The 22,644-nt window shown below is 39.5% G+C and overlaps 1 protein-coding gene across 2 annotated transcripts in view; it reads right to left on the bottom strand.

The window, feature by feature from the left end:
* Window positions 1-22,644, bottom strand: part of SUCLG2 (succinate-CoA ligase GDP-forming beta subunit) — an 86,514-nt gene that overhangs the window by 2,447 nt on the left and 61,423 nt on the right. For both annotated transcript variants that reach the window (XM_026052515.1, XM_026052516.1), the window contains one exon: window positions 6,586-6,706. In XM_026052515.1, the coding sequence (XP_025908300.1) occupies window positions 6,586-6,706 (121 nt within the window). The remainder of the gene's footprint in view (window positions 1-6,585; window positions 6,707-22,644) is intronic.

Below are 22,644 nucleotides of genomic sequence, written 5' to 3'. Positions count from 1 at the left end.
CCTTCCTCTTTGTCATTAGAAGATTATTAATATTATCTCAGTATTTAATAATCTGTGCTGCCTCAACCCTTGCACCAGTTCTCAATCTGAAGAACTCRAAGGACACTTGCCTTTTCAAAGGCTACTTCTCACTGCTCATGAACGTGCCATGATGCTGCTGGGGGACATGAAGATAAGCTACAATCAGGCTGTCTTGGARGTGTGACAAGGAAAGAGATAACAAAGAGGAGGAATACTCTGGATTTTTAATTCCAAATTACTTTAGACTAATATACTTGCAAGATGTGGTACGTTTTCAAAATGCCCTTTTTTCCCCCCAATACTTTTAAAGTACTAGTTCTAGGTCTCAATTCCCTTCTGGCACCCTGTCACGTGAATTAGGATGGATGAAGCTTCTGACCTTTCCACAGCTACTGCAGTGCGTGAGACCTTCCCCTAATTCCTGCTCATTCCTTGGGGAAAACAAAGCTGCAGGAGGAAACTGGATTTTCCAAACATTTCTTCAGCAAAACCAAGTGGCTGTTTTGATCACAGACACCTTTATGCATCAGGGAAGAACTTTGAGTGATATCTTACTGAATAACTGGAATACACACCCTGGGATCACATCATTAATCACAAGTACAAGACCCTGAACCGATTCTCTTTAGCAGCACTTCTATCCCTTCGACCACACCAAGCTCCTTGTTCATTTGCCATGTCAAAATGCTTAATTACTTTGTAATTCCTAGACCTAGCAAAATGAATTTTAATTATATGTGGAGCTATACACTAATTACACCCTTAATTATTAACCATGCAATGAACACACTCTGCACTGTGCAGCTGTCGAGAAAGCTCATTTTTAAGGGTGAACTTGCCTTTTTTCCAAAAACAACATGTCAGGCTTTACCAAATAYCTGAAATCGCAGAGCAGAGCGGCCCGTTTCAGCCTCGGGCCCACGTTTAGACTCCCACCCCTGCCCCGAGAGGCATCCGCGCCCCAGAGGGGTCCAGAGCAGGGGGGCTCCAGAGGGGAGGCTCGTGTGCGGACACCGCAGTGTATGTGGGAGGGTCACAGACGTCTGAAACCCCGACACGAGCGGACGGGGTTGTGTGGTATCCTGCATGATGGAGCAGCACGGGGTATCTTGCTATGGAGCTTSCAAGAAGAGTGCTCGGATTTGAGGTGTTTTAGCCATAAAACTCTACATGCAGCCGGCAATTGCCGGAACAGAGCTGCTGTATACTCTTTTGCCCTCTATTGAAGGCCCTACAAACACTTCTTTGCTAGGTTCCTAGCACTTTTATAGCAATTCCCATCAAGTCTGAAGGTTTTATCTATTATTTAGATAAAAGTGTGATAAACGCTTAAAATAGATAAGATTTTACAAGATACAGAGAGCATTATGTGGAAAAAGAATGGAGACAGGGAGAACCTTTCCTGGCAATCTTCCCACAAAGAAAAATATTGTGCCTTTTGAGATAGCAACATATTTAAAACTAATTTTTGTTCTTCACTAAGTGGCTAAAGTTAATTTACTAACAGGTCAGAACAGGAACAATACATTAGATCTATTTTGCACTGCATTGATTGCACTACACACTACTTGTCTAACATGCATTAGAAAATCGATGCAAACCACAGTCCACTATGAAGGATGGAGAGTTTATGCAGAGAAATGGAAATATGAAAGCTGAAAAAGTATTTTATAGCTGTTGAAAGCCTAAGGTTACATATTACATTTATTAAATACTGTCTAAAAAGGTAGATCATACAACGAAATGTATTTCCAGCATGCAGTTCTTTTGCTGTAAATCATTTTTTTAACTGCAGAATTGGGGTTTTTAATCTGATAACAACAATATTTTAGATAGTTGGACACAACAGAAACTACAGTGAGAGCTCCCCGAAAACAGAGATAACATTTTTAAAATTAAATGTAAAAAAACTTGGAAACATTAAAAAACACTACAAAAGGTACCTGTTTATCACAGTAGATGCTGAAATAAACAAATAAATAATCCCACTCCTCTAACATTAACCTCCTGCCACTGGATGGTGTCAGAGAACTGTAAACAGAATCCCATGCACAGGCTAGCAGAATAACCTGCCCTTCACCTGYCCTGTAACTAACTGGAAAAAAAAAGGGAAAATAAACCAGACTGAAGGCTACAGGTCTATTTGCTTATTTGTTTTAAATCCAACTATTTGGAGAATACCTTTTTCATGAGAAAACAGATATTTTTGTCATTTACTACTGTCAGTGCTGCTCCATGGAAAAACAGGCAAGATGCAATTTTATCAGCATATACTTTGAGGCTTTCTATTCTAAGCCTCCTCCTCCTGAAACCTGGGATCCCAAACAAGCTCGTGTTTATGTTCGTGTCATGTGTCACTTTTATACTTCTGCTGGCTCAGAATCTCTGCCACCATTATCAAAGCAAAGCTATTTATTCCGCTATCTAAAAGYCCCAACAATCAATGCTCCATTTAAGCATGTTTCTACATATTGTGGGAGTAAACAGGCATATATGCTGTCATAAATCAAGCAATAGGCACACATAGGTTGAATGAACCAAAGAAAACATTCTCTGCACCAAGAAGATTTTTGGAAATATTCATTAATTTGCACTATCATAAAAACACTAAAAGCAGGTTAAGTGGCCACTGTATAGGGCTGAAAGTAGGATGACGTGCAGGATTCTGCCACATTTCTTCTAGGTTTTCTGTGATATAAGCCTTAAGGGCAGAAAACAGAGGTACATATAGCAACATATGTCCTAAAACAGATGATGAACAAAAAAAAATCTACTCTGACAATGTTTTATAATATGCAGTTTGCAGAAAATTTTTGATGTCAACACTGTGACCATGTTCCACTATCASTAGCAAGGGTTCAGATTCAATACATTACATTGGTGAGCACAGTAAGAGCCAGTTAAGCTTTTTTTCTGGGGCAGATTCAGGTTATGTCATTTTTGTAGACCACAAGATGCAAACTGGAAACCCAAAGGTTTCAAAAACTTGGATGCTGTGCAATAAACAAAAGAGTTTTTGTAAGTTCATCACTAGCTGACCTTCAAGTCAGCATCTGATTTGAGATTTGGGTAGTGAGGAGCTAACAGTGATGATCTTCAGTCACTGACTCTCAGAAGCTTCAGTGGCTTTAGCATTTGGTAGCTGTTGACTCTGGAGCCAAGAATAGACCAAATTTCACTGCATTCTTACAAGAGACAACTCAAATCTTTTCATTCTGTCCATGTCTTTCTATTCTTTATCTTAAATGTTTCCCCAAGGAGTATTTTATCTTTTCCTCTGCCCCTTGCTTACATCCTATTTGGGAAACACTTGATAAGACATTTAACCTTGCGTCGAAGATCAAAACCAGGATGCCGAGCAGTGGCTGATGTGAAAGAAGCTCTAAATGTGACTTTCYGATATTTGTTTTCTCTTGATAGGCAATTTGGGATGCTAACAGTCACAGACATACACACTCAACCATATTTGTGCTCACAGGCAAACAGTAGCAAGATACACAAACTGCACTGCTATTTCACTTGTGTGTAAAACATTTCTGAATGTATAAAAACCCCATTTCATTCTGAAGAATACAAAAGGTCACAAAACACACAGCTAAAACATAATAGGAAATTTGGGATTCAGGCTTTTGAATAGAAGCCAATTTGCTTCTAGCTGCACTTGAACATATTCAGTTGCTCTAATTCTTCTTGCCCTATGACCAGAGAAGAAGAGAATTCATTTGTTGAAAGACAGAGAATGTAAAAATTCCAACACAGGAAGAGAAGAGGAAGTTATAATTCACAGCTCCTTTTTGCTGCTACCTTTTCATCTAACTTCAAGCTTCATAAATGAGAAATTTTGGCTTACATTCAGCAGTCCTAGCTGGTTTCCACAGAACTTAATTGAAATACATTGCATTAAAGAAAAAACCAAAAACCCTGCATAACAATTGCAGAAGCGAGTTTTATGCCTCTGTAAATGCAGAATATGTAATTTCTCCATTTGTTCATGAGTCACATACAAACAACAATAATCCTGCGTCTCAGCTGGTGAGTTCTATACTGGTAAGGCAAGTAAATACACGTAATTATAAAGCTACTAATTTCAAAGAGAAGAGTAATCTTYTGTTTATCCACTGGTAAAACAGCTTGTAATTATTATACAACTGAGAACAAAGATTTGTCCACAAAATCCTGCTAAATCAAGACAGATTTGACTGATTAAAACTCTAGTCACCAAGACATCTGTAATACTGTGCATGTGGCAAAGAATCTTTAAAGTGCAGGTCACAACTCAGATTTATGGGAATAATCATGAACCTTCTGTTGGAAAAAAATGTTTGAAATTGAAATCCCCCCAACAAAATGGATRTTTCTTTTTCCTCTTCTGAAATGTAAAATATTACCAATAATGTTTTAAAATGTCTTGGGCAGCCTTATTACTTCCACAATAGTCACTATTAATTCAAAATCATTATATGTTTKGATAACCCAGTAACAGTTCAAAGAAGAACAATGAAGATGATTAAGAATCCAGAGGGATTGACTTCTGAGGAAAGATTAAAAGAACTAAATATATATATTGCTTGGTTGGGTGATTAAGGAGGCAAAGAAAGCAAGAGTTACAAGGTAATGGTTTTTAAATACAACATCTGAAGGCTGTGAACATCAGAGGTCTTCATTTAGGATAAACTRATGGGTAACACTAGGAATAATACAAGGAATTAGAAAGCTTTTGGGGATAAATACTGTACAAAAGTGACAGTTCAATGTATTACACTGGGACAGGGACTCCTAAAGAAAACCTGCTAACTCCAGAGTCACCGACTGGAAGAGAAAAATCCTAATTCTAGACCTAGTCAAAAGTGAGTAATTGTAGGAAGAAGATTACCAAGGATACTTGCATTAATATCTGTTTTTAACCATGTGAAGATTCAGCTTTGATYGCTCTACATTAAGCAGCACATGACTCTCATAAGGGTGCAATGGCTCCTGTTCTCTTCCTTTTCCATACGTGCCAGTCCAGTAGCGTACAAAGAATAAAACATTCTGGTCGCATACAGAGAATTAAACACTCCCAAGGCCTGCCTGGGGAGAGSAGCAGCTGACTGCAGTGCCAGACACTGCGCAGGCAGTGCCAGGAGCTGCGTGCTCAGCACTATGCAAATCCCAACCCGGAGAGCTGCCCTTATCCTAACTCAGCCCAGGGACTGCTTGGCTTTTGCAATCCCTCCGAAGCCATGAAATAAAGTTTCACACTTACATGTGTGCTACTGTGGAGCATATTAATTAAAAGCACTCGAGAAATGGCAAGAAAACCTTATGGCAGACCTAGCAGGCTCTACTTGAAAATGATGATTTTCCCTGATTCTCTTATATTGGTTTCTAGAAGCAACTTGCAGCTCCCTTGTTTAGAGGGAAAGGGAAAGTTTTTTTCCACTATCTGCACTTACTAAGTAACAGCTATGATGAACAGGAAGCCTTTTGCAATGCAAAAGACATTTATAGCTATGATATAGATAAAGTCTCTGAAAGCCATGATAGATAAGGGAAGTTTTTCTGCCATGACAAGAAGCTAAAGCAACATTGCATAAAAGTGATAAGCAATGAGATTTCATATTCGAAATCGTTCTTCCCTGTAACCAATATCCTTCAGTCTTCTACACACATTAAACTATCTGGTTAGCCTTACAAGATGCTTAGTGGTGAAAATCCAGTGAAAATATTTGTTATTYGTTTTTAAAATCCAAGGCAGTTTATTCTCTCTCCTAACTACAGCAAAAGGCTACAGAGGAKTTTTTTCTAAAGTCATTTTAACTTCAAACAAATGAAAAGACTCTATTTATATACACTTTAGTTCTCAGTATAGCAATGCTGGGCTGATTTCACAGCACAAAGGCAAAGCACTTTTTCATTCAGTGACAGAACCACCTTCCTCCTTCCTTCCTTCAGGATACTTTTTAGAAATAAGGACTCCCCTGCTATTACACTAAAGAAAAGCTACTAATGGCCAAGGGCTGCTCTGCCTGAGCACCCTTCTTTCCCAAACTAAGCAATGCTGGATGCATCCCCAAAACTATTCCCTATACACTACCAAAGACACAGTTTTCTACCGGATTTTTTTTTCAGCTGAATTGGATTTGAGCAGGACAACTCATTACAGAAACCTCTCTCCTAAGAATACTGTTTCTAGCATCTTTTAATTATGCTACTGCAGTAGGTTTAAGAAAATCATGTGCTGCTGGAGGTTTGGCAATAGTGGAACTGCATTCAATAAAAATGGTTTGGGAAAAAAAATCAAGCTATCCCGTAAATAGAAATGATTTTGATGCAAGTTTCTATTTGAATTACAAATGTTACAAGCAAAACCATTATGCTTTCTTTGCAAAATGTTATTGCTTCCATTACCACCTGGGGCCAGGAACACAGAAATATGTGAGGAGAGAGAGTTTAGTGATTTCAAGTCATCCTTGGCATGCAGAATTGGACATACTCTTATAGTGTTCAACTAAGTCACGCCCAGAGATCAAAGACAGCCGGAAGGGTTTCCAGTGCTCCCAAGGGAAGACCACGAGCACTCACCTTCCAGTCTGACCACCAAGGGCACCTTCAGCTCCAGCTCTCGGCAGGCTTTGGTAATGCCATTGGCTATAATGGCACAGTTCACAATCCCACCAAAAATGTTCACAAGAATCGCTTCGACCTGTAGGAAAGAAACAGCAGAACATAAGGTTTTATAAATAGAGGTATAAAATCCAAAAGTGGGTAACAAATTCTCCTCCGTTAGGCTGGCTCTCTCCCCAAGAGGTCTACAAGTTGTGACAGTAKAATCCACAGAACTTGATCCTGAGACTACTTCTGGGGTAGCCTGGATTAATGGCCTTGGTCTAAAGTGGTAAGGCAATTTATGTCATAAATAATTATTGCACAGAAGAGGATTTTTGTTTTTAATCACAGATTTATCAATTGTTAGTCTGAATTTATTTTTTTTCTCTAAGCACTTGAACAGTTATCAGAGATGAGCTCAGAAAACAGCACGTGAGCATGAGTGCAAGCACACTGCGAAAACACACGTGTCTATAKGTAAAGCCTAAGGCCAACCCTACAATCTGCAATTCATCTGAAACCTCTTAAAAATGAAGTAGACACATGGAKACTTCATAAAACACTTTGCACGAACCCTTCACTATAAGCAGCACAGAGGAGAAGGTAAAATACTCGCCCTGACTTGATAAAGCAAGTAAAATCGTTTCTAATTAACAAGACATGTAACAAAGAGAATTAATTACAGCAGATTAATTGATTACAACCTAACCCCCTCCTGCTTTTTCAGTTTCGAGAAACTGGGATTCTTGCATCCAATTCACAATTGAATCATCCATCACGACAYACAAGACGTCTGCAGGGTCCGCAGCTCAACAGGAACAAGGATGCCCCCTGACTCCTGAAATTCAATACAATACTAACTGCTAAAACGCAGTCAGAGCTAAATAAAGTTACTTTTGTCCTAAGGTGGACAGAGCACAATGCACCTTATCAACATAATTGAACCCAACTGAACCCAAACACTGGACCCAAGTTAATAACAAGCYGTAGAGGGAAGCCTGGTTAAAGCGAGGAACCAAACGGACACCATGCAGAGATTACCAAGTTATTCTGTTGCTGCTTCTATACTGGGGAGCATCCACCACGTTTTTGGACACTCATCAATAAGCTTCACTGAGTGTCACAAAAAAAGCYTTCCAGAATAGCACTGACTTGCAAGACGACGAGATAAAGACGGTATCAAGTATCAGGCAATAATTAGTAATACGTTCCCTTAAACATCTCCCTATCCGTATTTCTCCCTCTGCAATTAGGTGCCATGATACAACAACTACAGAGTGCAGTGTTAGGAGGTAAAACAGAAGAGATAAAACAGAGTTTTTCAGTCCTTCAGGACATAAACCCCTGTGGCAGGGGGACACCCAGGCAAAGGGYGCTGATATTAAACCACGTGCAGTGGAGCAGCCCACGGAGCAGTCGAGCAGCAGAACAAGCCTCAGACACCGCTGTGTCCCTTCTAATACACGTGCCTAATTTAGGGACRTGGCACCAGGCACGTGGCCGGCCAACTTAAGCAAGCACGTTCGCATTAACAGCGATGAGGAGGAGGATTTTGTGCCCTGTACAGATATTTTAATTCCTGACACAGACATTCTCATATAAGGATCTGCTTTCCACTTCCAAGCTGCATTCTAATCAGGGCTTCTAATCCATTGGCAGCTAAAGGAAAAAAAAATGTTGGAGGAAATTAGATGCAGCTTGGGTAATTGATGTTTGTATCCTTGACTTTAATAAAAAATACTCTGTTAAATTAGAGAGAAGTCTAAAAGGATTCAATCAGTAAGAAACTGATTCAGGTAGAGAATTCAATCTTGAGTTTTATTGTAATCTTACAACTAAGCCAACGGATCACACCCGATGATGCAGAGATTCTCTTCAGCTCTGCTGAAATTTGTGAGCATTGCTTACATTTGCTTCTGCAGCTCGGGCAGATCTTGCCTTTCTAACCTGAAAAGATCTTAACATTCAGACCCAGCAGATGGATGAAAGAGATTTCACTATTTCATGTGCAAGGAGAATGCACAATCTCCACGTGTACAGTTTCCAAAAAAATTAACCTCTTATTGCGTTATCAGGATCAGCACATATCAACATACTCAGCATCTAACACACAGAGAACATGCTGAATAAATATTAAGAAGGCAAAATATCTTCAGAAGCTTCCCTGCTCGTATTATAATCACCATTTCTGCCCAGCTGCATGCCTTAGGTGACAGTGCCCACAACCCTCTGAGTATCTGGCATCAAGAAAACAAAACAAAAAGAAAACAAAAGCCCCCCAACACCCAAAAGCGCTACCCTATTAATAGAAGTAGTTGTGCTCAGAGATTAGTGCTAGAGGTGTATTGGATCACTGACATAATCCGAAAAGCTCCAAACAACTACGAACACTGCAGGTACAGGGAAAGGACAGTTTTAGTGCACTTGCTCATGGCCTAAAAATTAGATACAACATCTACAACTTTAATAATTTTTCTCTTTTTTTTCCTCCCTCTATAGTGTTCTTAGCCTAAGAAAACACACAATGACATCTGATCATGACACACTCCAGGATAAATACAGGCAGCATCTCTAAAGCATTTCACCCTTCTTAATGCCCATTTATAAATCCATACGTAGGACGTCTCGATGTCTGCAGCRACTACAGTCTCGTCTACCGAATATCCTCCAATTTCTGCCCTAACAATACAAATTCTGCACACAAAAATAGAGAGGACAGAAACCCGACGCTTGCAAGTTGCTATTTCTCTTCCCTTTACCTTCTTCGTCCCTACCACAGAGAATTTGATCCCACGAATTCAGGTAGGGGCGCACAGCACCTCACCTACAGCCAGGGCCGACACSAAAGGAGCTCGGACTGAAGCTCCGTGATCTCCGGAGCTTCCCGCACAGGCAGCCGCCTCGGCCGCCCGGCCTGGCGCCACTCCGAGGGCTCCTCAGAGGACAAACCGGCTCCGCATCCCGCTGACCCCGCCGGCACCGGCATGGAAAAACGCCTGGAAACTGGCAGGGAAAAGCCATCACCAAGGCCCGAGTTGAAAGCAAAGGCCTTTTTAAATACTATTGGCAACGCGCTCCAGCATCTAAGCATTTAACAAAACATTTATCTCCTAGCAAAATGTTTCAGTATGTACAATGTACAGAAAACTCAACCTCATTTATTCTAACACTGAGGCCCCCTGCATTGAAATCCTGCCAGTGGGTCTTGGGAGAACTTTCCCAAGATCACTAACTCATCTGATGGCAGCAGGACACCCTCRCGGCCGTTTTCCCTCTGTTTTCAGTGCCCGACTGCGCGTGCCGCTTCCCTCCCAGACACATGAACGCTCACACCGTGTGCTGTAAATATTATAAAATTACCTATATTATCTCTGACCTTGCTGTAAAGCGTTCCTCTGAAGCTCAGCCTATTTATTTTAGCTGAAAACAAGCTCTTCGGCACCATGAGTAGAATTACACCTGCAGCAAATTAAAGAGCTGCACTAGGCAAGACCTGCTTACTGTTTGCTTTGATTGAAATCTGAAAAACACCTCTACATCCCAAGCTGACTAAATGCATTTATTGATCACTCCTAACTCTTTCATCACCTAAAGATGTACTCATGGAATATGAAGCAAGCGGCATTTGTCCAGTTTTCTACTCTGGGATGTGTTTTGGAGACAGGGAAAGAGAGACGTTTCAGAATGAGCCAAGGAAACTCAACACCATGTAATACAACTGCTCCCATGCMCTTAAGCATCCTCACTCTACATCCTTCTGCTCCAGTTGGTGAGTCAGATACAAATAGTTTTGAATGGCTTTACATAAGGATAACCTGGACTGCAGGTTAAACCTGGCTTTTCTGATCCAGTCTTGAAAATCTGACTCAAATCCACTAGCTTTTTATAGTAGCTACTGTTTATGGCTTCCTGCAAACAAAGCTCGAACATCAYTGTATCAGAGAAGCACCAAAAACTCAGAGAACAGAAATAATTGCCTGGACTATCCACTAGAGGACAGTGCGATGCAATGTGGAAGGGGAACAGAAAAAAACCCTCTTTTGAGAGAAGAGCAGGGTTATTTTTTCTACTTAAAGCCAAACTATCTCATTTTACTTTACAAAAACGAGGCAGAATATTATTTTGCCTCTATGGGATGGAACTTTCAAAGTCTGAAGGTGATAAATATAAGCAGAGTGAGTCATCTAAAAGGGAAGCAAGAAAGATTGCAGTCAGGCAAAGAAATATCAATATAAGGCAATTCTGAATGTTTTTGACTATTTTAAAATGGGTCAAGGCTTAAAATTCATTAGTAATGCAGCATTATGCCAGGAGCAGCAGAGGAGCTCTTGATGAAATCCCAGAAAAAAGAAAAATCAGATTTCTGGCCAGAGGGACGTGGCTGACAGGTAGAAAAAGTGGATTAAATGTTTTCCCAAATGCTATTTTTTGGCCTGTATTTAAGGGGTAAATCAACATCTCAAAAATTGAGGTCTCACCTGTCRGCAGGTTAAGCCCTTTCCTTGGTGCCTGGTGAGAAGCCCCCGCACCGCAGTGGGGCAAGTCCTTTTAGGAACCCAAGTACTTCTGTTACTAAATAGAACCATGTAGAGTCCTGAGCACCAYGTTTCTGCAAAACAAACTCTGCAGCAACTTCAGCTTCTGATGAGCAAAATGGCTCATTCACTGATCTYTAGATTCAGTCTAGAAAGGGCCCAATTTTATCGGCTTTTGCTGGTTTGCAAATGCAGAGGTCACACTGTGGGGGACCAGACTGTGGTGGTCAACTTTTAATGAGATGAGAAAAAAATCAGGAAGGAGGCACTCTGCAGCAGAGCAGATAAACCGCTATGGAGACTTTCATGCCTGGTCTTGGTCTCATTCCACTGTGGCCATAGCATAAAAACCCCAAAATTTAAAGGGTTCAGAGCTTATTTCATTAATGGAATGAGATAAAATGAGGACTGGCAGATAACACACCACAGCACAACACTGGAAAGATTGATCTAATATTTGCTGGAATTTTGCCTCTGCTTTTCATCTCAGTTTCTCAGAGCAACTGAGCTCCTGGCTATTTTTAATCTTCTTAAAATATCTTAAGTTCAAGTTAGGTTTCTGATAAACAATAATCAATTATTAAAATAATCTCATTTCAAAAATGCATTTAAGCAACATGACACAACAGGTAGCATATGCTCCTGCTGTTTCAGCAATACGTTATGACCTGGGGTTCAGCTGTGCATGTTAAAGGGCAATAGGCCAATAATGTTAAATTGTTCCAACTCAAAAAAAGGGCAATATTCCTCTAAAAAGACAGGACTTAGAAAATATGGATGATAAAAATGAAATTAGTGAAGTATACATCCATAGAGGCTGTTAGTTTATTATTTTTAATAACAGGTTAAGAGTATTTAAGTGAACTCTGGTGTGTTACAGAACTTAAAAGAATTACAAAAACTTACCTGTATCATCTCTGGTAACTTGTCAAGCAATACAACTACAAATATCCATGACGAGACTTGATTTAAACAGAACTAGTGACCTATTCTGATTGCTTCAAGTCTTTAGGTTTATATCAAAGGTCTGTTAAACAAGCCCAGGAACGCTACTCAAGCTCCTAAACAAATCACAGTATTTCAAAGCATCATGTTAAAATTATTTACTTTTATTTTTAGAGTCCCTCCATATCTGATACTTAAGTAGTCTTCAAAAGGCCCATTTGATGCTATCAAAAGAGAATATATAAACAAAGTGAGCTGGGGAAGAGAGCAAGATTTGTGTGAACACCACTGGCTCTGAGGAAAAAGGCACGTTTATGGTTGATGAGAATAACCACAGGTCAACCAGGCAGCAGAAGTCTCATGCTTGCTCTCAAACATCTGTCATCTGCTAGCTGGAAACAGTAAAAGAAATTCTCCTGCAAGTCAGAGAAATCATATTTATCTATGACAACATTACCACATCCTTCTTCAAGGCACTTGGCTATGGGCTTTTTTAATTGAAAAAGCATCAGTGGGGTTGGTTCCTGTCCAGTTTTCCAACACTCCCTAGGCTGACCTGGGAGGTGACTTGCACCAGCAGCATCACACACAGAGAAAGGTCCTAGGAAATGACGCACATCCAAAGCTAGTCTCCAAACAGTACGATGAATATCACCAATTCCAAGAAATAAAATAAAAATCTTTTAAAAAAATCACACAAAAAACAGACAAATCATCATGGGTTTGCATTCCTATTAAGGAAGACAAGAAAAAAAGAAATCTTAGTGTTTAAAACAGGCCTTGGTTTTCTCTATATATCAAAGGTAAGAAACCCACTTTACCTGGACATGTAGTATTATGTTTAAGCCACCTCTGGAACCCAGGAGCTGTAGTCGTACAAGAGGCTTCGCATACTGAAAGATTCACACTGCCAGACTTGATGACACCACTGGCATTTACTTTTCTCATCATCATGTTTTCAGGCCTGCAGCCTCCTCTGGGTAAGCGACAGGTCCAACTACCACTTTTCAAACCATCATGGCAAGGGACTCATTTCCTGAAACCAACACTGATCAAAATCCATCTTCAGTCTCCCTTTAAAAATATCCTTAGGGACATAAATACTATATTTACCTACAGTATAATAATACTATATCTCCCTATCACAAGGGAGAAAACAGATGAAGAATAGTTATTTTTCAGCTCTAGGGACACTTGGGTTCTTCCTATTTTGTCACTGGAGAAACATCTTTGACATGTATTCCCCATGCAGAAAAGAATGAAGTATTACAGAAACTCCAATCTAGGTCACACTATTTTTCTTACTGAAACGATGGAAAACTTTTTTTTATTAAAAAAAGAAAAAAGAATTCTGTATTTCAAGAGCTTAATTAAAGTGCAAAAAATGCATTGTCATGGGTACAGAATTGCATATACACATCTAAAACCTCCAAATAATTAGAACTGTTCTTTTATAGTAACATCATAGTCATCAAAAACCTGAACTACTGAGCTCATTAGGCTCTGAATTGCTACCCACARAAATCAGCTAAGTATTAACACATTAGTAAATCAAAACAAAAATAGTAAGACTGAGATAGCACAAAAGGTGACAAAGATATAGAACAAGTTCTGTATACTCCTATAAAAATAGGACCTAGATTAGACTTTTTGTCTCAGAAGAGACAAAAGATTAGACTTTTTAGATTAGACTTTAGAATTAGACCTTTTTGTCTCAGGTTAGACTTTTTGTCTCAGAAATAGCTCTCTCTGGAAGACCCATATCTGACCATATATATTCAACACAGTCATTGGAGAAGCTGACTTTTGAAAGATGGATGATCTTGGACAGTTTAAAAATTAATGATCAGTAATAAAATCCCCACAAATAGGATGCTCAGCTACGAACTGTATTATTTTGAATTGGGCTGACAGAAGGGCATCTCCTGGGTTGTCCTGCTATTTGTGAAATCATGAAATGCAACTCAACATGTTTTCTTCAGGAAAAAGAGGAAAAAACAGCCTGACTCTTCCACAAGTCAGTGCTGGCCCTTTACTCCTCTGAAAAATCTGATCCATCACTTTAATTTTCCATAAATTTTTTTTTCCACCTATTCTCTCCATTAGAGAGGGGAATCACTTACCTTTCAGACAAGTAACTATTCATGAATGACCTACTGGCTGAATCTCAGGAATTTATCAAAGCATCTCACAATAAAGACAGAGGGGAACATTTTAAGCACAACCTCTAAGTGAAACAATCAACCAATCTGAACTGCGAGAGGTCGCAGAGATACATTAAGAAACAGATGGAGCAAGTGGGAAACAATCACATCTAATCTAGCAAAAGAGAACTTAATATGAGAGTAAATCAAGGATGTGCTTTCAAGGCCCCCATGGTGGGGTCATATACATTAAAATGACCAGGAGATGCACATAAATCACAAGCTGCTCCCTGCATCTCATAGCAGGTCTGTAGAGTAACACACGGGTTCATGGATGTCTCACTGACCATATTCTCCTCTTTGACAAATGATTTTGCAGTATGGTCAAGAAAACTGTCACTAGGAGAGCCACCTTCTGCGTTTTCTAAACCTACCTAAATGTTTGGACACCTTATAGTGACAGTTAGAAATCAAAACCATAGGAGGATTTGAAAGTCTTGCATTTAATCCCCAAAACTATCAGCACGGGACTCAGGTTACACAAGTGAAACCCTGGAATTGAGTACAACCAGATCTTCCATACCAGAAGCAGGAAAACTAGCAAAAAGCCAGCAACTATTCAGTTATAAAACTGACCATCCATCACAGCCAAAAGCTGTTGCTTGCCTTTAGCAACAGACTTTTCCTGAATTCAGATTTTCTGCAGTGATCAATATTGCATTATATCAGCAAATTAAGCATATAAACACAATAGTAATTTCTTCATTTAGAAATCCAAAGAGAAAAAAAACACTAAACCAAAACTGTTTAAGAACCTTAATACACTGCAAAAGTAACTGCAATATTAAATGCTAAACAGATGAGCAACAAGTACATCCCAAGCAGATGAAGTCCTTCACAAACTGGTAGTGTAAAAGCCAAAATACAGGTGGTATTTTACTCTAAACAGTTTAGAACAAGCAAGGAAATTATCACAGGCAGAAGCAGTTTAATGACTGTATCATAGGCAGGTTCTGTTAATTTTGAAGCACAGGAGGAGCTAGGGAGACTCCAAAAGAGAGATTACCCAAAAGTGTTCCCAAGGGGGGTGGTTTCACAAGCAGACACTTTTCATTAAGAATCTCCCAAGCAGCCTATTTAGACCCCATACTTAGGGCAACTCAAGACCCCAAAACTGAAGACTCATCTCTGCTTTTCATTATGGGCCTTACTGGAGCAGTTAGTTCTTATGATGGCTTAAATCCAATTAATAGCATGAGAGGGAAACACAACCTCTCCTTTTCCCCTTGCATGATTTAGCTGTGAAGCAAAACCATATCCTAAGAGGTCCTTAAATTAGTGGCTGTTTTTCCTCTTGCTTGATGTACTGTCTAGTACAATGAAGTCCTGGTCCATCAAAAGCCAATAAGAAAGGGCAATAACAGCAATAACAACAATAGTAATGGCACTGTACTGTAACAGCAATTAAGCTAATCAAGGAGCTGAAAAATGACAGTAGTTCAAGTGGGAACTAAAAGCCGCACTTTGGGCTACAGTCTGTAAATTCATTTCAGTTGCTTTTTTAGTGCTCGAATTCTTACAGTAGATGCTAACAGCCAGCACCACGGTGATGCACAACCTAAAGAGGGGCAATACCTAAATGAAGGTGATTGTTCTGGGAAGCAAGAAGATAACACATGCAGGTTTGCTCTAAAGACCTCATCTAATGTCCTGTGAAAGGCACGGAGGTCACTGCTTCTCCAGGGTTCATACACAGAATAAGATGAACAAACTAAACATCTTTGCAACAAGACCCCGTTCCAGAAGACTCTCCTCTCTTGGGCTGAAAACTTCCCATTGTGGGACATCAGACCAAAGTACTTGCTGTGGGACTTTTGGGTACCAGCCTAGAGTTGAAGGGCTGTTTTCTGAATTTATATATATTTTTTTTAAAGTAATTTGAAAAGTCCATCTCTCAGACATGGGTGCATATTAGCGCTGAGGATTTTTCCAAAACACGGTCAAAATTGTGTTAAAAACAAAACAAAACCAAACAAATCCTCAAACCCCCACAGTGCCAAAACACCCTGCAGCATTCTGAATAGCTCTTACCTTGGTGACACCTTGGAGTGCTCACAAAGAGCAAACCAAAGGATTCTAGTTTGCTTCAGGCTAATTAAAATGTTTTAAAAAGAATTTAATTACAATATGTCAAACTACACAAATGTAAAGATCTTTTCTACAGAGAATTTGTGATGAATTGAATGTATTTTTTAATCAAACTGCTGGCAAGCAATGTGGACTTCTTGTTTGTAAACAACCACGCTAATGCTAAACATATTTATTCACAACTTGACACAAAATGTAGCTCTGTAATTAATCATTTCCCCATCTAATTCAGACAAAACAAAAACCCAAACTTGTACCCCGCTCTTATTGTGAAACAGTCAGTTACACACAGATGAATAATTATCTGAATTATCAACTATCTACAGATGTGCAGCTCTTTTCATTGCACACAATGGCAAAGCCCTGCTGCATGTTGGCAATCTTGCACACATCCCCTTCCTCTTTGTTTTAAGGGAGGAAATCTCCTTCCATATTAAATAAGCTCAATCACGGGCTATTAAAATTATTGTTCCAGGTTATCTATTAATTGCAGGCTTGCCTATCTCTCTGCACTGCTAAGATGCCAGCCCTCTTATTAATTGAAAAGTGCCTGCGTGAGTGGGGAAAAATGGGAAAGGCCAGGGGTTAAGACTAATTGTGTAAAAATAAGGTAACTCTTAAGCTGTGGRAAGTTGTCACTGGCATCAGCTGCTTGAAATCCTGTCGTATTTTGAAGACACAGAGGGCAAGCTTTTAATATGGAAAAAATGAATCAGAAGAAAATTAATTTCATAGGCTTAAATAATTTACGAGAATAGCTTTTTTTCATATCAACATGTTTAGACCTGGAAGTCTGTATGATTATATGTCTSGTAAAATGCTGTTTTCATTTTGATTTTCAAATACTGCAATCCGGAGTCAATTTGAACACAGCGCAAATTATATTGCTCATGTAAAAAGACTGAATTCCTTGTAGGAATGTTGTATTATTCCAACCTCCCCACTCCTCCCCAAATAAAACAAAAATAAACAAAAAAACAGGAACAAAAATCTAATCCATTGCTTGGATATAGTTTTGGCTATGGTTGCAATATGTGTATGTTTATTCGCCACTTATATGGGAAAAACAGAATCACAGAATAATTATGAGGAGATCRGGTTGGTCAGGCAGGATGGGCCTTTCATTTATGTCCTAAATTTATGTTCTAGAACAAAATTCAACAAATTACATGAAAGCAGTCAAGGTACATGGCACAGTCATTACTATCTCACTCCTTTCCTTTGGGATTATTCTGGTCATATGAACTTGGATAGATTCTTCATAAAACGCTCCAGAACAACACAACCAAAGCTATCTCAGAAATGAAATGATTACCAATCTCAGCTCCAGGCAACACACTGCCGCAATCAAAACTGATGCAAATCACAAGTGAGAAGTGCTGGAAAAGTGTGATAGATCCTTTGTGARCCTAGGAAAATCCCTTCATAAATACTCCAATACATAACGTTCACATCTGCCACCATTTCTCGACATTTCAAATGCCCATATAACAAAAAATACACATTTGATTAACAATAACCCAAGCAGCGTTAGAATTCAGAATTAAAGACTGCGTCAGCAGTTATACAGAAGCATTTGTAAAGGTTTCTTTGCAACAGATCAAAGTAGTAACTTGTTGTGGAAGGGAAAAGTATTGCCATGGATCAGAAACAAGACAGACAGGATTCCAAAAGCCAAGGAAATGAAAGGATCACTATTCATTTTGGCAGGCACCTTGCTGGGAAAGCCTCAAGATTTCATTTGAGATCCATACACGTGCGCTAGCAACATGAGCTGTGACACAGCCAAAGGTCCAAATAAAGCAAATAACTGAGGTGAGACAACAACAGAAGAGAACAATAACGCACAATATGGAACAGCACATTCATATTAGACATTAAAAACACAACAAATTTTAAAAACAAATCATGTGCTTGTTCACACGCACAGAGCCTTCTTTTATTTTTACTAGTCTGAGGTACAGTGAACACGCAAGCCAATTTAGTTATTCCTATTGAACAGGAATGACCTTTACAAATACATCTACCCATGGCAAGCACATGAACAGTTTTATTGCTGAATAGTCAATACAAAGTTTTAATTAAAAAAACTTGCATGAAATTGAACTTCTGCATGAGTTTGTTTCCTAACTGCCTCATACAGGGCTTCTTTAACCTTTCTATTGCAATTAGCCATCTAGCCAAGGTCACTGGCAAAGATAAAATAACTAGGGAAGATGACAGTTGGGCTCCAGACTGGCAAACCTTCTGCTCATGGCTGTATTTATTGATCCTACATTCTTCTCCTTCCTCCAAGGACAGGCTACTTTGGTTCCCAAAAACTCAYGATATTGGTGTTTCAAAAGAAAGCTAATTCACCACAGTCCTTTACAGTAAATTGYCAATGCAAGACAGCAATGCCAATGTGACACGCCAGTACCAACAGGACATTTGGGTTCTTAGAATGAACAGCTCTGAAATRAACTCTGAAATAGCCCCAGTTGCTAGGGCTTATTGGAAGGAGTTCCCACTCAAGGCCCTCAGCTCAGTTTTTAGGCCTGGACCTCAAGCTTCCATGAAACCTCCCTTCCTGAAAAACAACTGTGGTCCTGCTAATCACCACTGGAGCCTGCATCTATGATTACCTGCTAGGTTTTGATTACCAACAAATCCAAAATCACTGATTTGCTCTGATGGCTGCAGCTTAATGACTTCTAGAGAACACTGGAACTGACAGAAAACGCCAAAGTAGTTCTACACTGAGTACCTTCTACTTTTTCTATTGAACAGAAGTCACATAAAAGTTATAAAACTACTTCTGGAATCATCTTTTACTCTTCAAAGCTTTCAAGCTAAATCCAGTAAGTCCCTACAAGTCTTATTTGTAGCTGTCTGAACTCTTACCATACACAATACTGGGGAATTGCAGCCCTCCTTTCTGTTCCAAGTTTATTATTTGACAAGCAAATTCCACAAATCCACCTAATCTGGAGAGCTCTGAGTGCCATCAGTTAGAAACAACTCACATGAACAGGTCAGTGGAAATCTCCCAAGTATTTTACAGCTGAACAACTAAGAAGCTCCTTCTCATCAACCCACAAAAATCAGACAACTACCTCAGCCAAGATACAGCTTAACTCCATGGCTGTAGCAGGAGAAACTTTCTTGGCAGCTTTGGAAGTCTGCAATGGTTTGCCTTATGTATTGCTTACTATGGATATCACCAGGCTGCTTGGGTTATTCCTCTCAACCCTGAACCCTCTCAACCATTCCTGTTAGCCCTGAAATAGCCTCTGGTTTTAGCACATATCAGAACAAGCATCACTCGGTGCCCTGATCCTGGGAATCTTCAGCCCTGCACTTGCACAGTGTGTGTTTATGAGCATTCTCCTAAAACCGTGGTCCTCCATCCATACAGCAAAAAATAAACATGGGTGCAATTAAACGTGGCACACAGCTGGGAGCGTTGAGACTTGCATGCAAGCCCTCAAAGAAGCAAGTACTATTTTATTGATTTCTGGATAGCTTTTAGTTTTCCAATTATGAAAAAGCTAAAGGTAGTGGTTTCCTTCAGTATAACAAGATGCTGAAGTTGTCGCTTGTTTCTCATTAATTTTTCATTTTCTACAAGCTAAAATCTTTTCTGGGAGCACTCAGTGGCAGCACAGGTCTGTTTCRTTCACTTTTCAACACCAGACACGTATTTATTCCTAAGTTTCCAATTTCATTGCATAGCTTGCTATGCAACTTGCACACATCAACCACAGTAGCAGACAGCTTTTCACCAAAAACTTATAACTTGACATATACCTTGTCTTGCCTTAGGCTTGAATTGATTAATTCATCTTTCACTTGTGGTAAAGTCTTCCATTTAAAATGTTTTAGTAAGACGAGGCAAGTTTTACAGACTGAACCAAAAAAGGACTTTCAGCCTCTTTTTCACACTCCAGAGCGCCACATTATGCACRGCTGTTAAAGAAATCTCTAACTTAAATTTGGCTCTTGTTATCTTTCCCCACTCTCGTTTCAKCCCCGTAAATTTCTGTTTCACATTCTTTCCTGTGCAATATACRTGGAGCACAAAGCAAGGGCTGTCTCAGCCATTTCTCCTCTTAAGAGTCTTTTAATGCCCGCATTTAAATTTTGCATTCTCAAAAATTTTGGCAAGAAAATGGAGATGGAGAAAAGAACCATAAAAGGTAATCAGACCTCAAAAAATCACTTAAATTAAATCTATTACATTACCAAGTGGAAGATCACAGAATAACTTTTGCCTCTGCAGAGTGAATGTATCTAATACTTGATAAGGGGACAGCATTCTGCAATTGGGAGTGGAAACTCTGAAAATTCCAAGGTGAAAAATAGAATCTCAAGTGTAAAAGCAGATAAACTATGGAAAAGCTTAAAGCTGTAAGCAGCATCTTCCTAATCTAACCAACTATGTATATCAAGATGGAAAAACTTTTCTTAAAAAAATAGATGCTAACTTAATCACAGGACTTGGAACAAGGCAGCAATTACTAGTCAATAGTAGGCAGGAAGTCATGGAGGATTTTAAAGGCCTTGTCTAACTAATCATAAAGCCTGTGTCTCAAGGAAGAAATACAGCACTGGTTTTGCATAGCTTCTATGCATCTTAATATCAAGCATATTACAGATATAAAGTTGCTAAAATTGCTATAGTAAAAAGTAGGCAGCACTCAGCTTTTCTTCAAGTACAGAATATAAAAGGTATAGAATGAACTCACCTGCATTTGCTTTGGTAGAGCCGTCCCAGCTGAACCCATAGTTTTTTAAACAAATCTCTGCCATTAAAGCACTGTAGGTATGCAAGAAAGCTGAGTGCAGAAAATTAAACAGGAATGGCAGACACTTGACATGGTACAAGAATAATATACACTTAATAACAAAAATAACTGAAAGGGATGCTCAAGCAAGTATCAAAGCAGAGATAGCAGGTCTCTGGATATACATTTAAAGGCATGGAAACAGAGGCAATTAGGACAGTTACTGTAATACTGATGACGACAGTGCATCAAGAAGGAAACTGAAAAGGCTGGGGTAATTTCAAGGTTCATTAGAAACAGAGGGTGGGAAAGAAATTAGAGTCTGCCAAATAGAAAAGGACAAAATCAGCAGGGGAAAAAAATTTCAATTCAAGCTTCTTAAATTGGTATTGTAATATWTTTTTAAAAAAGACAAATTCCTCAAGTATTTGTAATCCCTGGAAATGTGGATGTGCCTATTTAGGCGGACTCTTCTGCAAAGCACAGATGAAAGATAACACCCTSAAAGTTAAAATTCAGTGAGCATTCCATACATGCCTCAAGCATCCTGCATCTTATTTCCTTAAACRCAGCTGGAAGGTAAATAAGTCCTGACTCTCAGATATCAAGTGTTTCCTTGGCTGAGACAATGTGAAAAATGCACTGGTAACTCCTGTCACTCCAAGACCTCATCTGCTTGATCTTCCCAAAATAAAAATTTCTSTAGACTTAAGTAAGCAAAGGGTATCGCACTTTGCAGCGAGGATATCTAAGCACAAAACCCAAAGACATGCCTCCCAGTTCCTTTGCTGACCCTGTGCGAGAAGGCTGGAGACACTGATCTCCAGGTGCCATCTAGAAAAAAGGAAACACACATTRTCAGGATTACCCTTGGCAAAAATTAGTATTCACAAAGTGGCAAGTAATTTCAAGTACTAAAAGAGTGACAGAATGTGATTCTAAAGATTAAAAGCAGCTGCATGTCATATAGGCAAAAAGCAAATGAAATGCCTTTTGCAGACTGCTAGAAACATCTGTCTCCAGCTACCCGTGTGCATCCACTCTTCCAGGTGACACCAGTCTTCCGCCTGCAGACCAGAGGTCTTCACAACTCAGAAGGCCACTTTCAAGACRATCCATACACAAAGCAAGTCTGACTGCTAGGAAACAGAATCCAACACCTTACCATTGTGCAAAGAAGCATAGGGGCCACCACAGTTCAATGCTGAAGGAAAGCAGTGTCCCTGGCCACCTCAGGGAAACTATTACTAACCCTTTATAGACCATCAACAGCCATGACCGCTTACCTTACTTGACTTAGGATGGACCCTGGGGAGCTACCCAACCATTCAAACCATGTATTTAAGAAGCCTCTATAACCCTCCCTCTGCCCTCACCTCCCCCAATATTTATTTTCTAATACCCTTAATGACCTCAGCACAAAGCACTCTTTGAAGATTAATGACCAATGGAGGTTAATGGTTCTCAGTTATTCTTCGAGCCATCAACTCCTCCCAG

Source organism: Nothoprocta perdicaria, unplaced genomic scaffold, assembly GCF_003342845.1.
Source record: "Nothoprocta perdicaria isolate Ctin4 unplaced genomic scaffold, notPer1 scaffold_9, whole genome shotgun sequence".
Lineage (NCBI taxonomy): Eukaryota > Metazoa > Chordata > Aves > Tinamiformes > Tinamidae > Nothoprocta > Nothoprocta perdicaria.
Note: the sequence above shows the minus strand (reverse complement) of the source record. Positions and strands in the feature narration are given on the sequence as shown.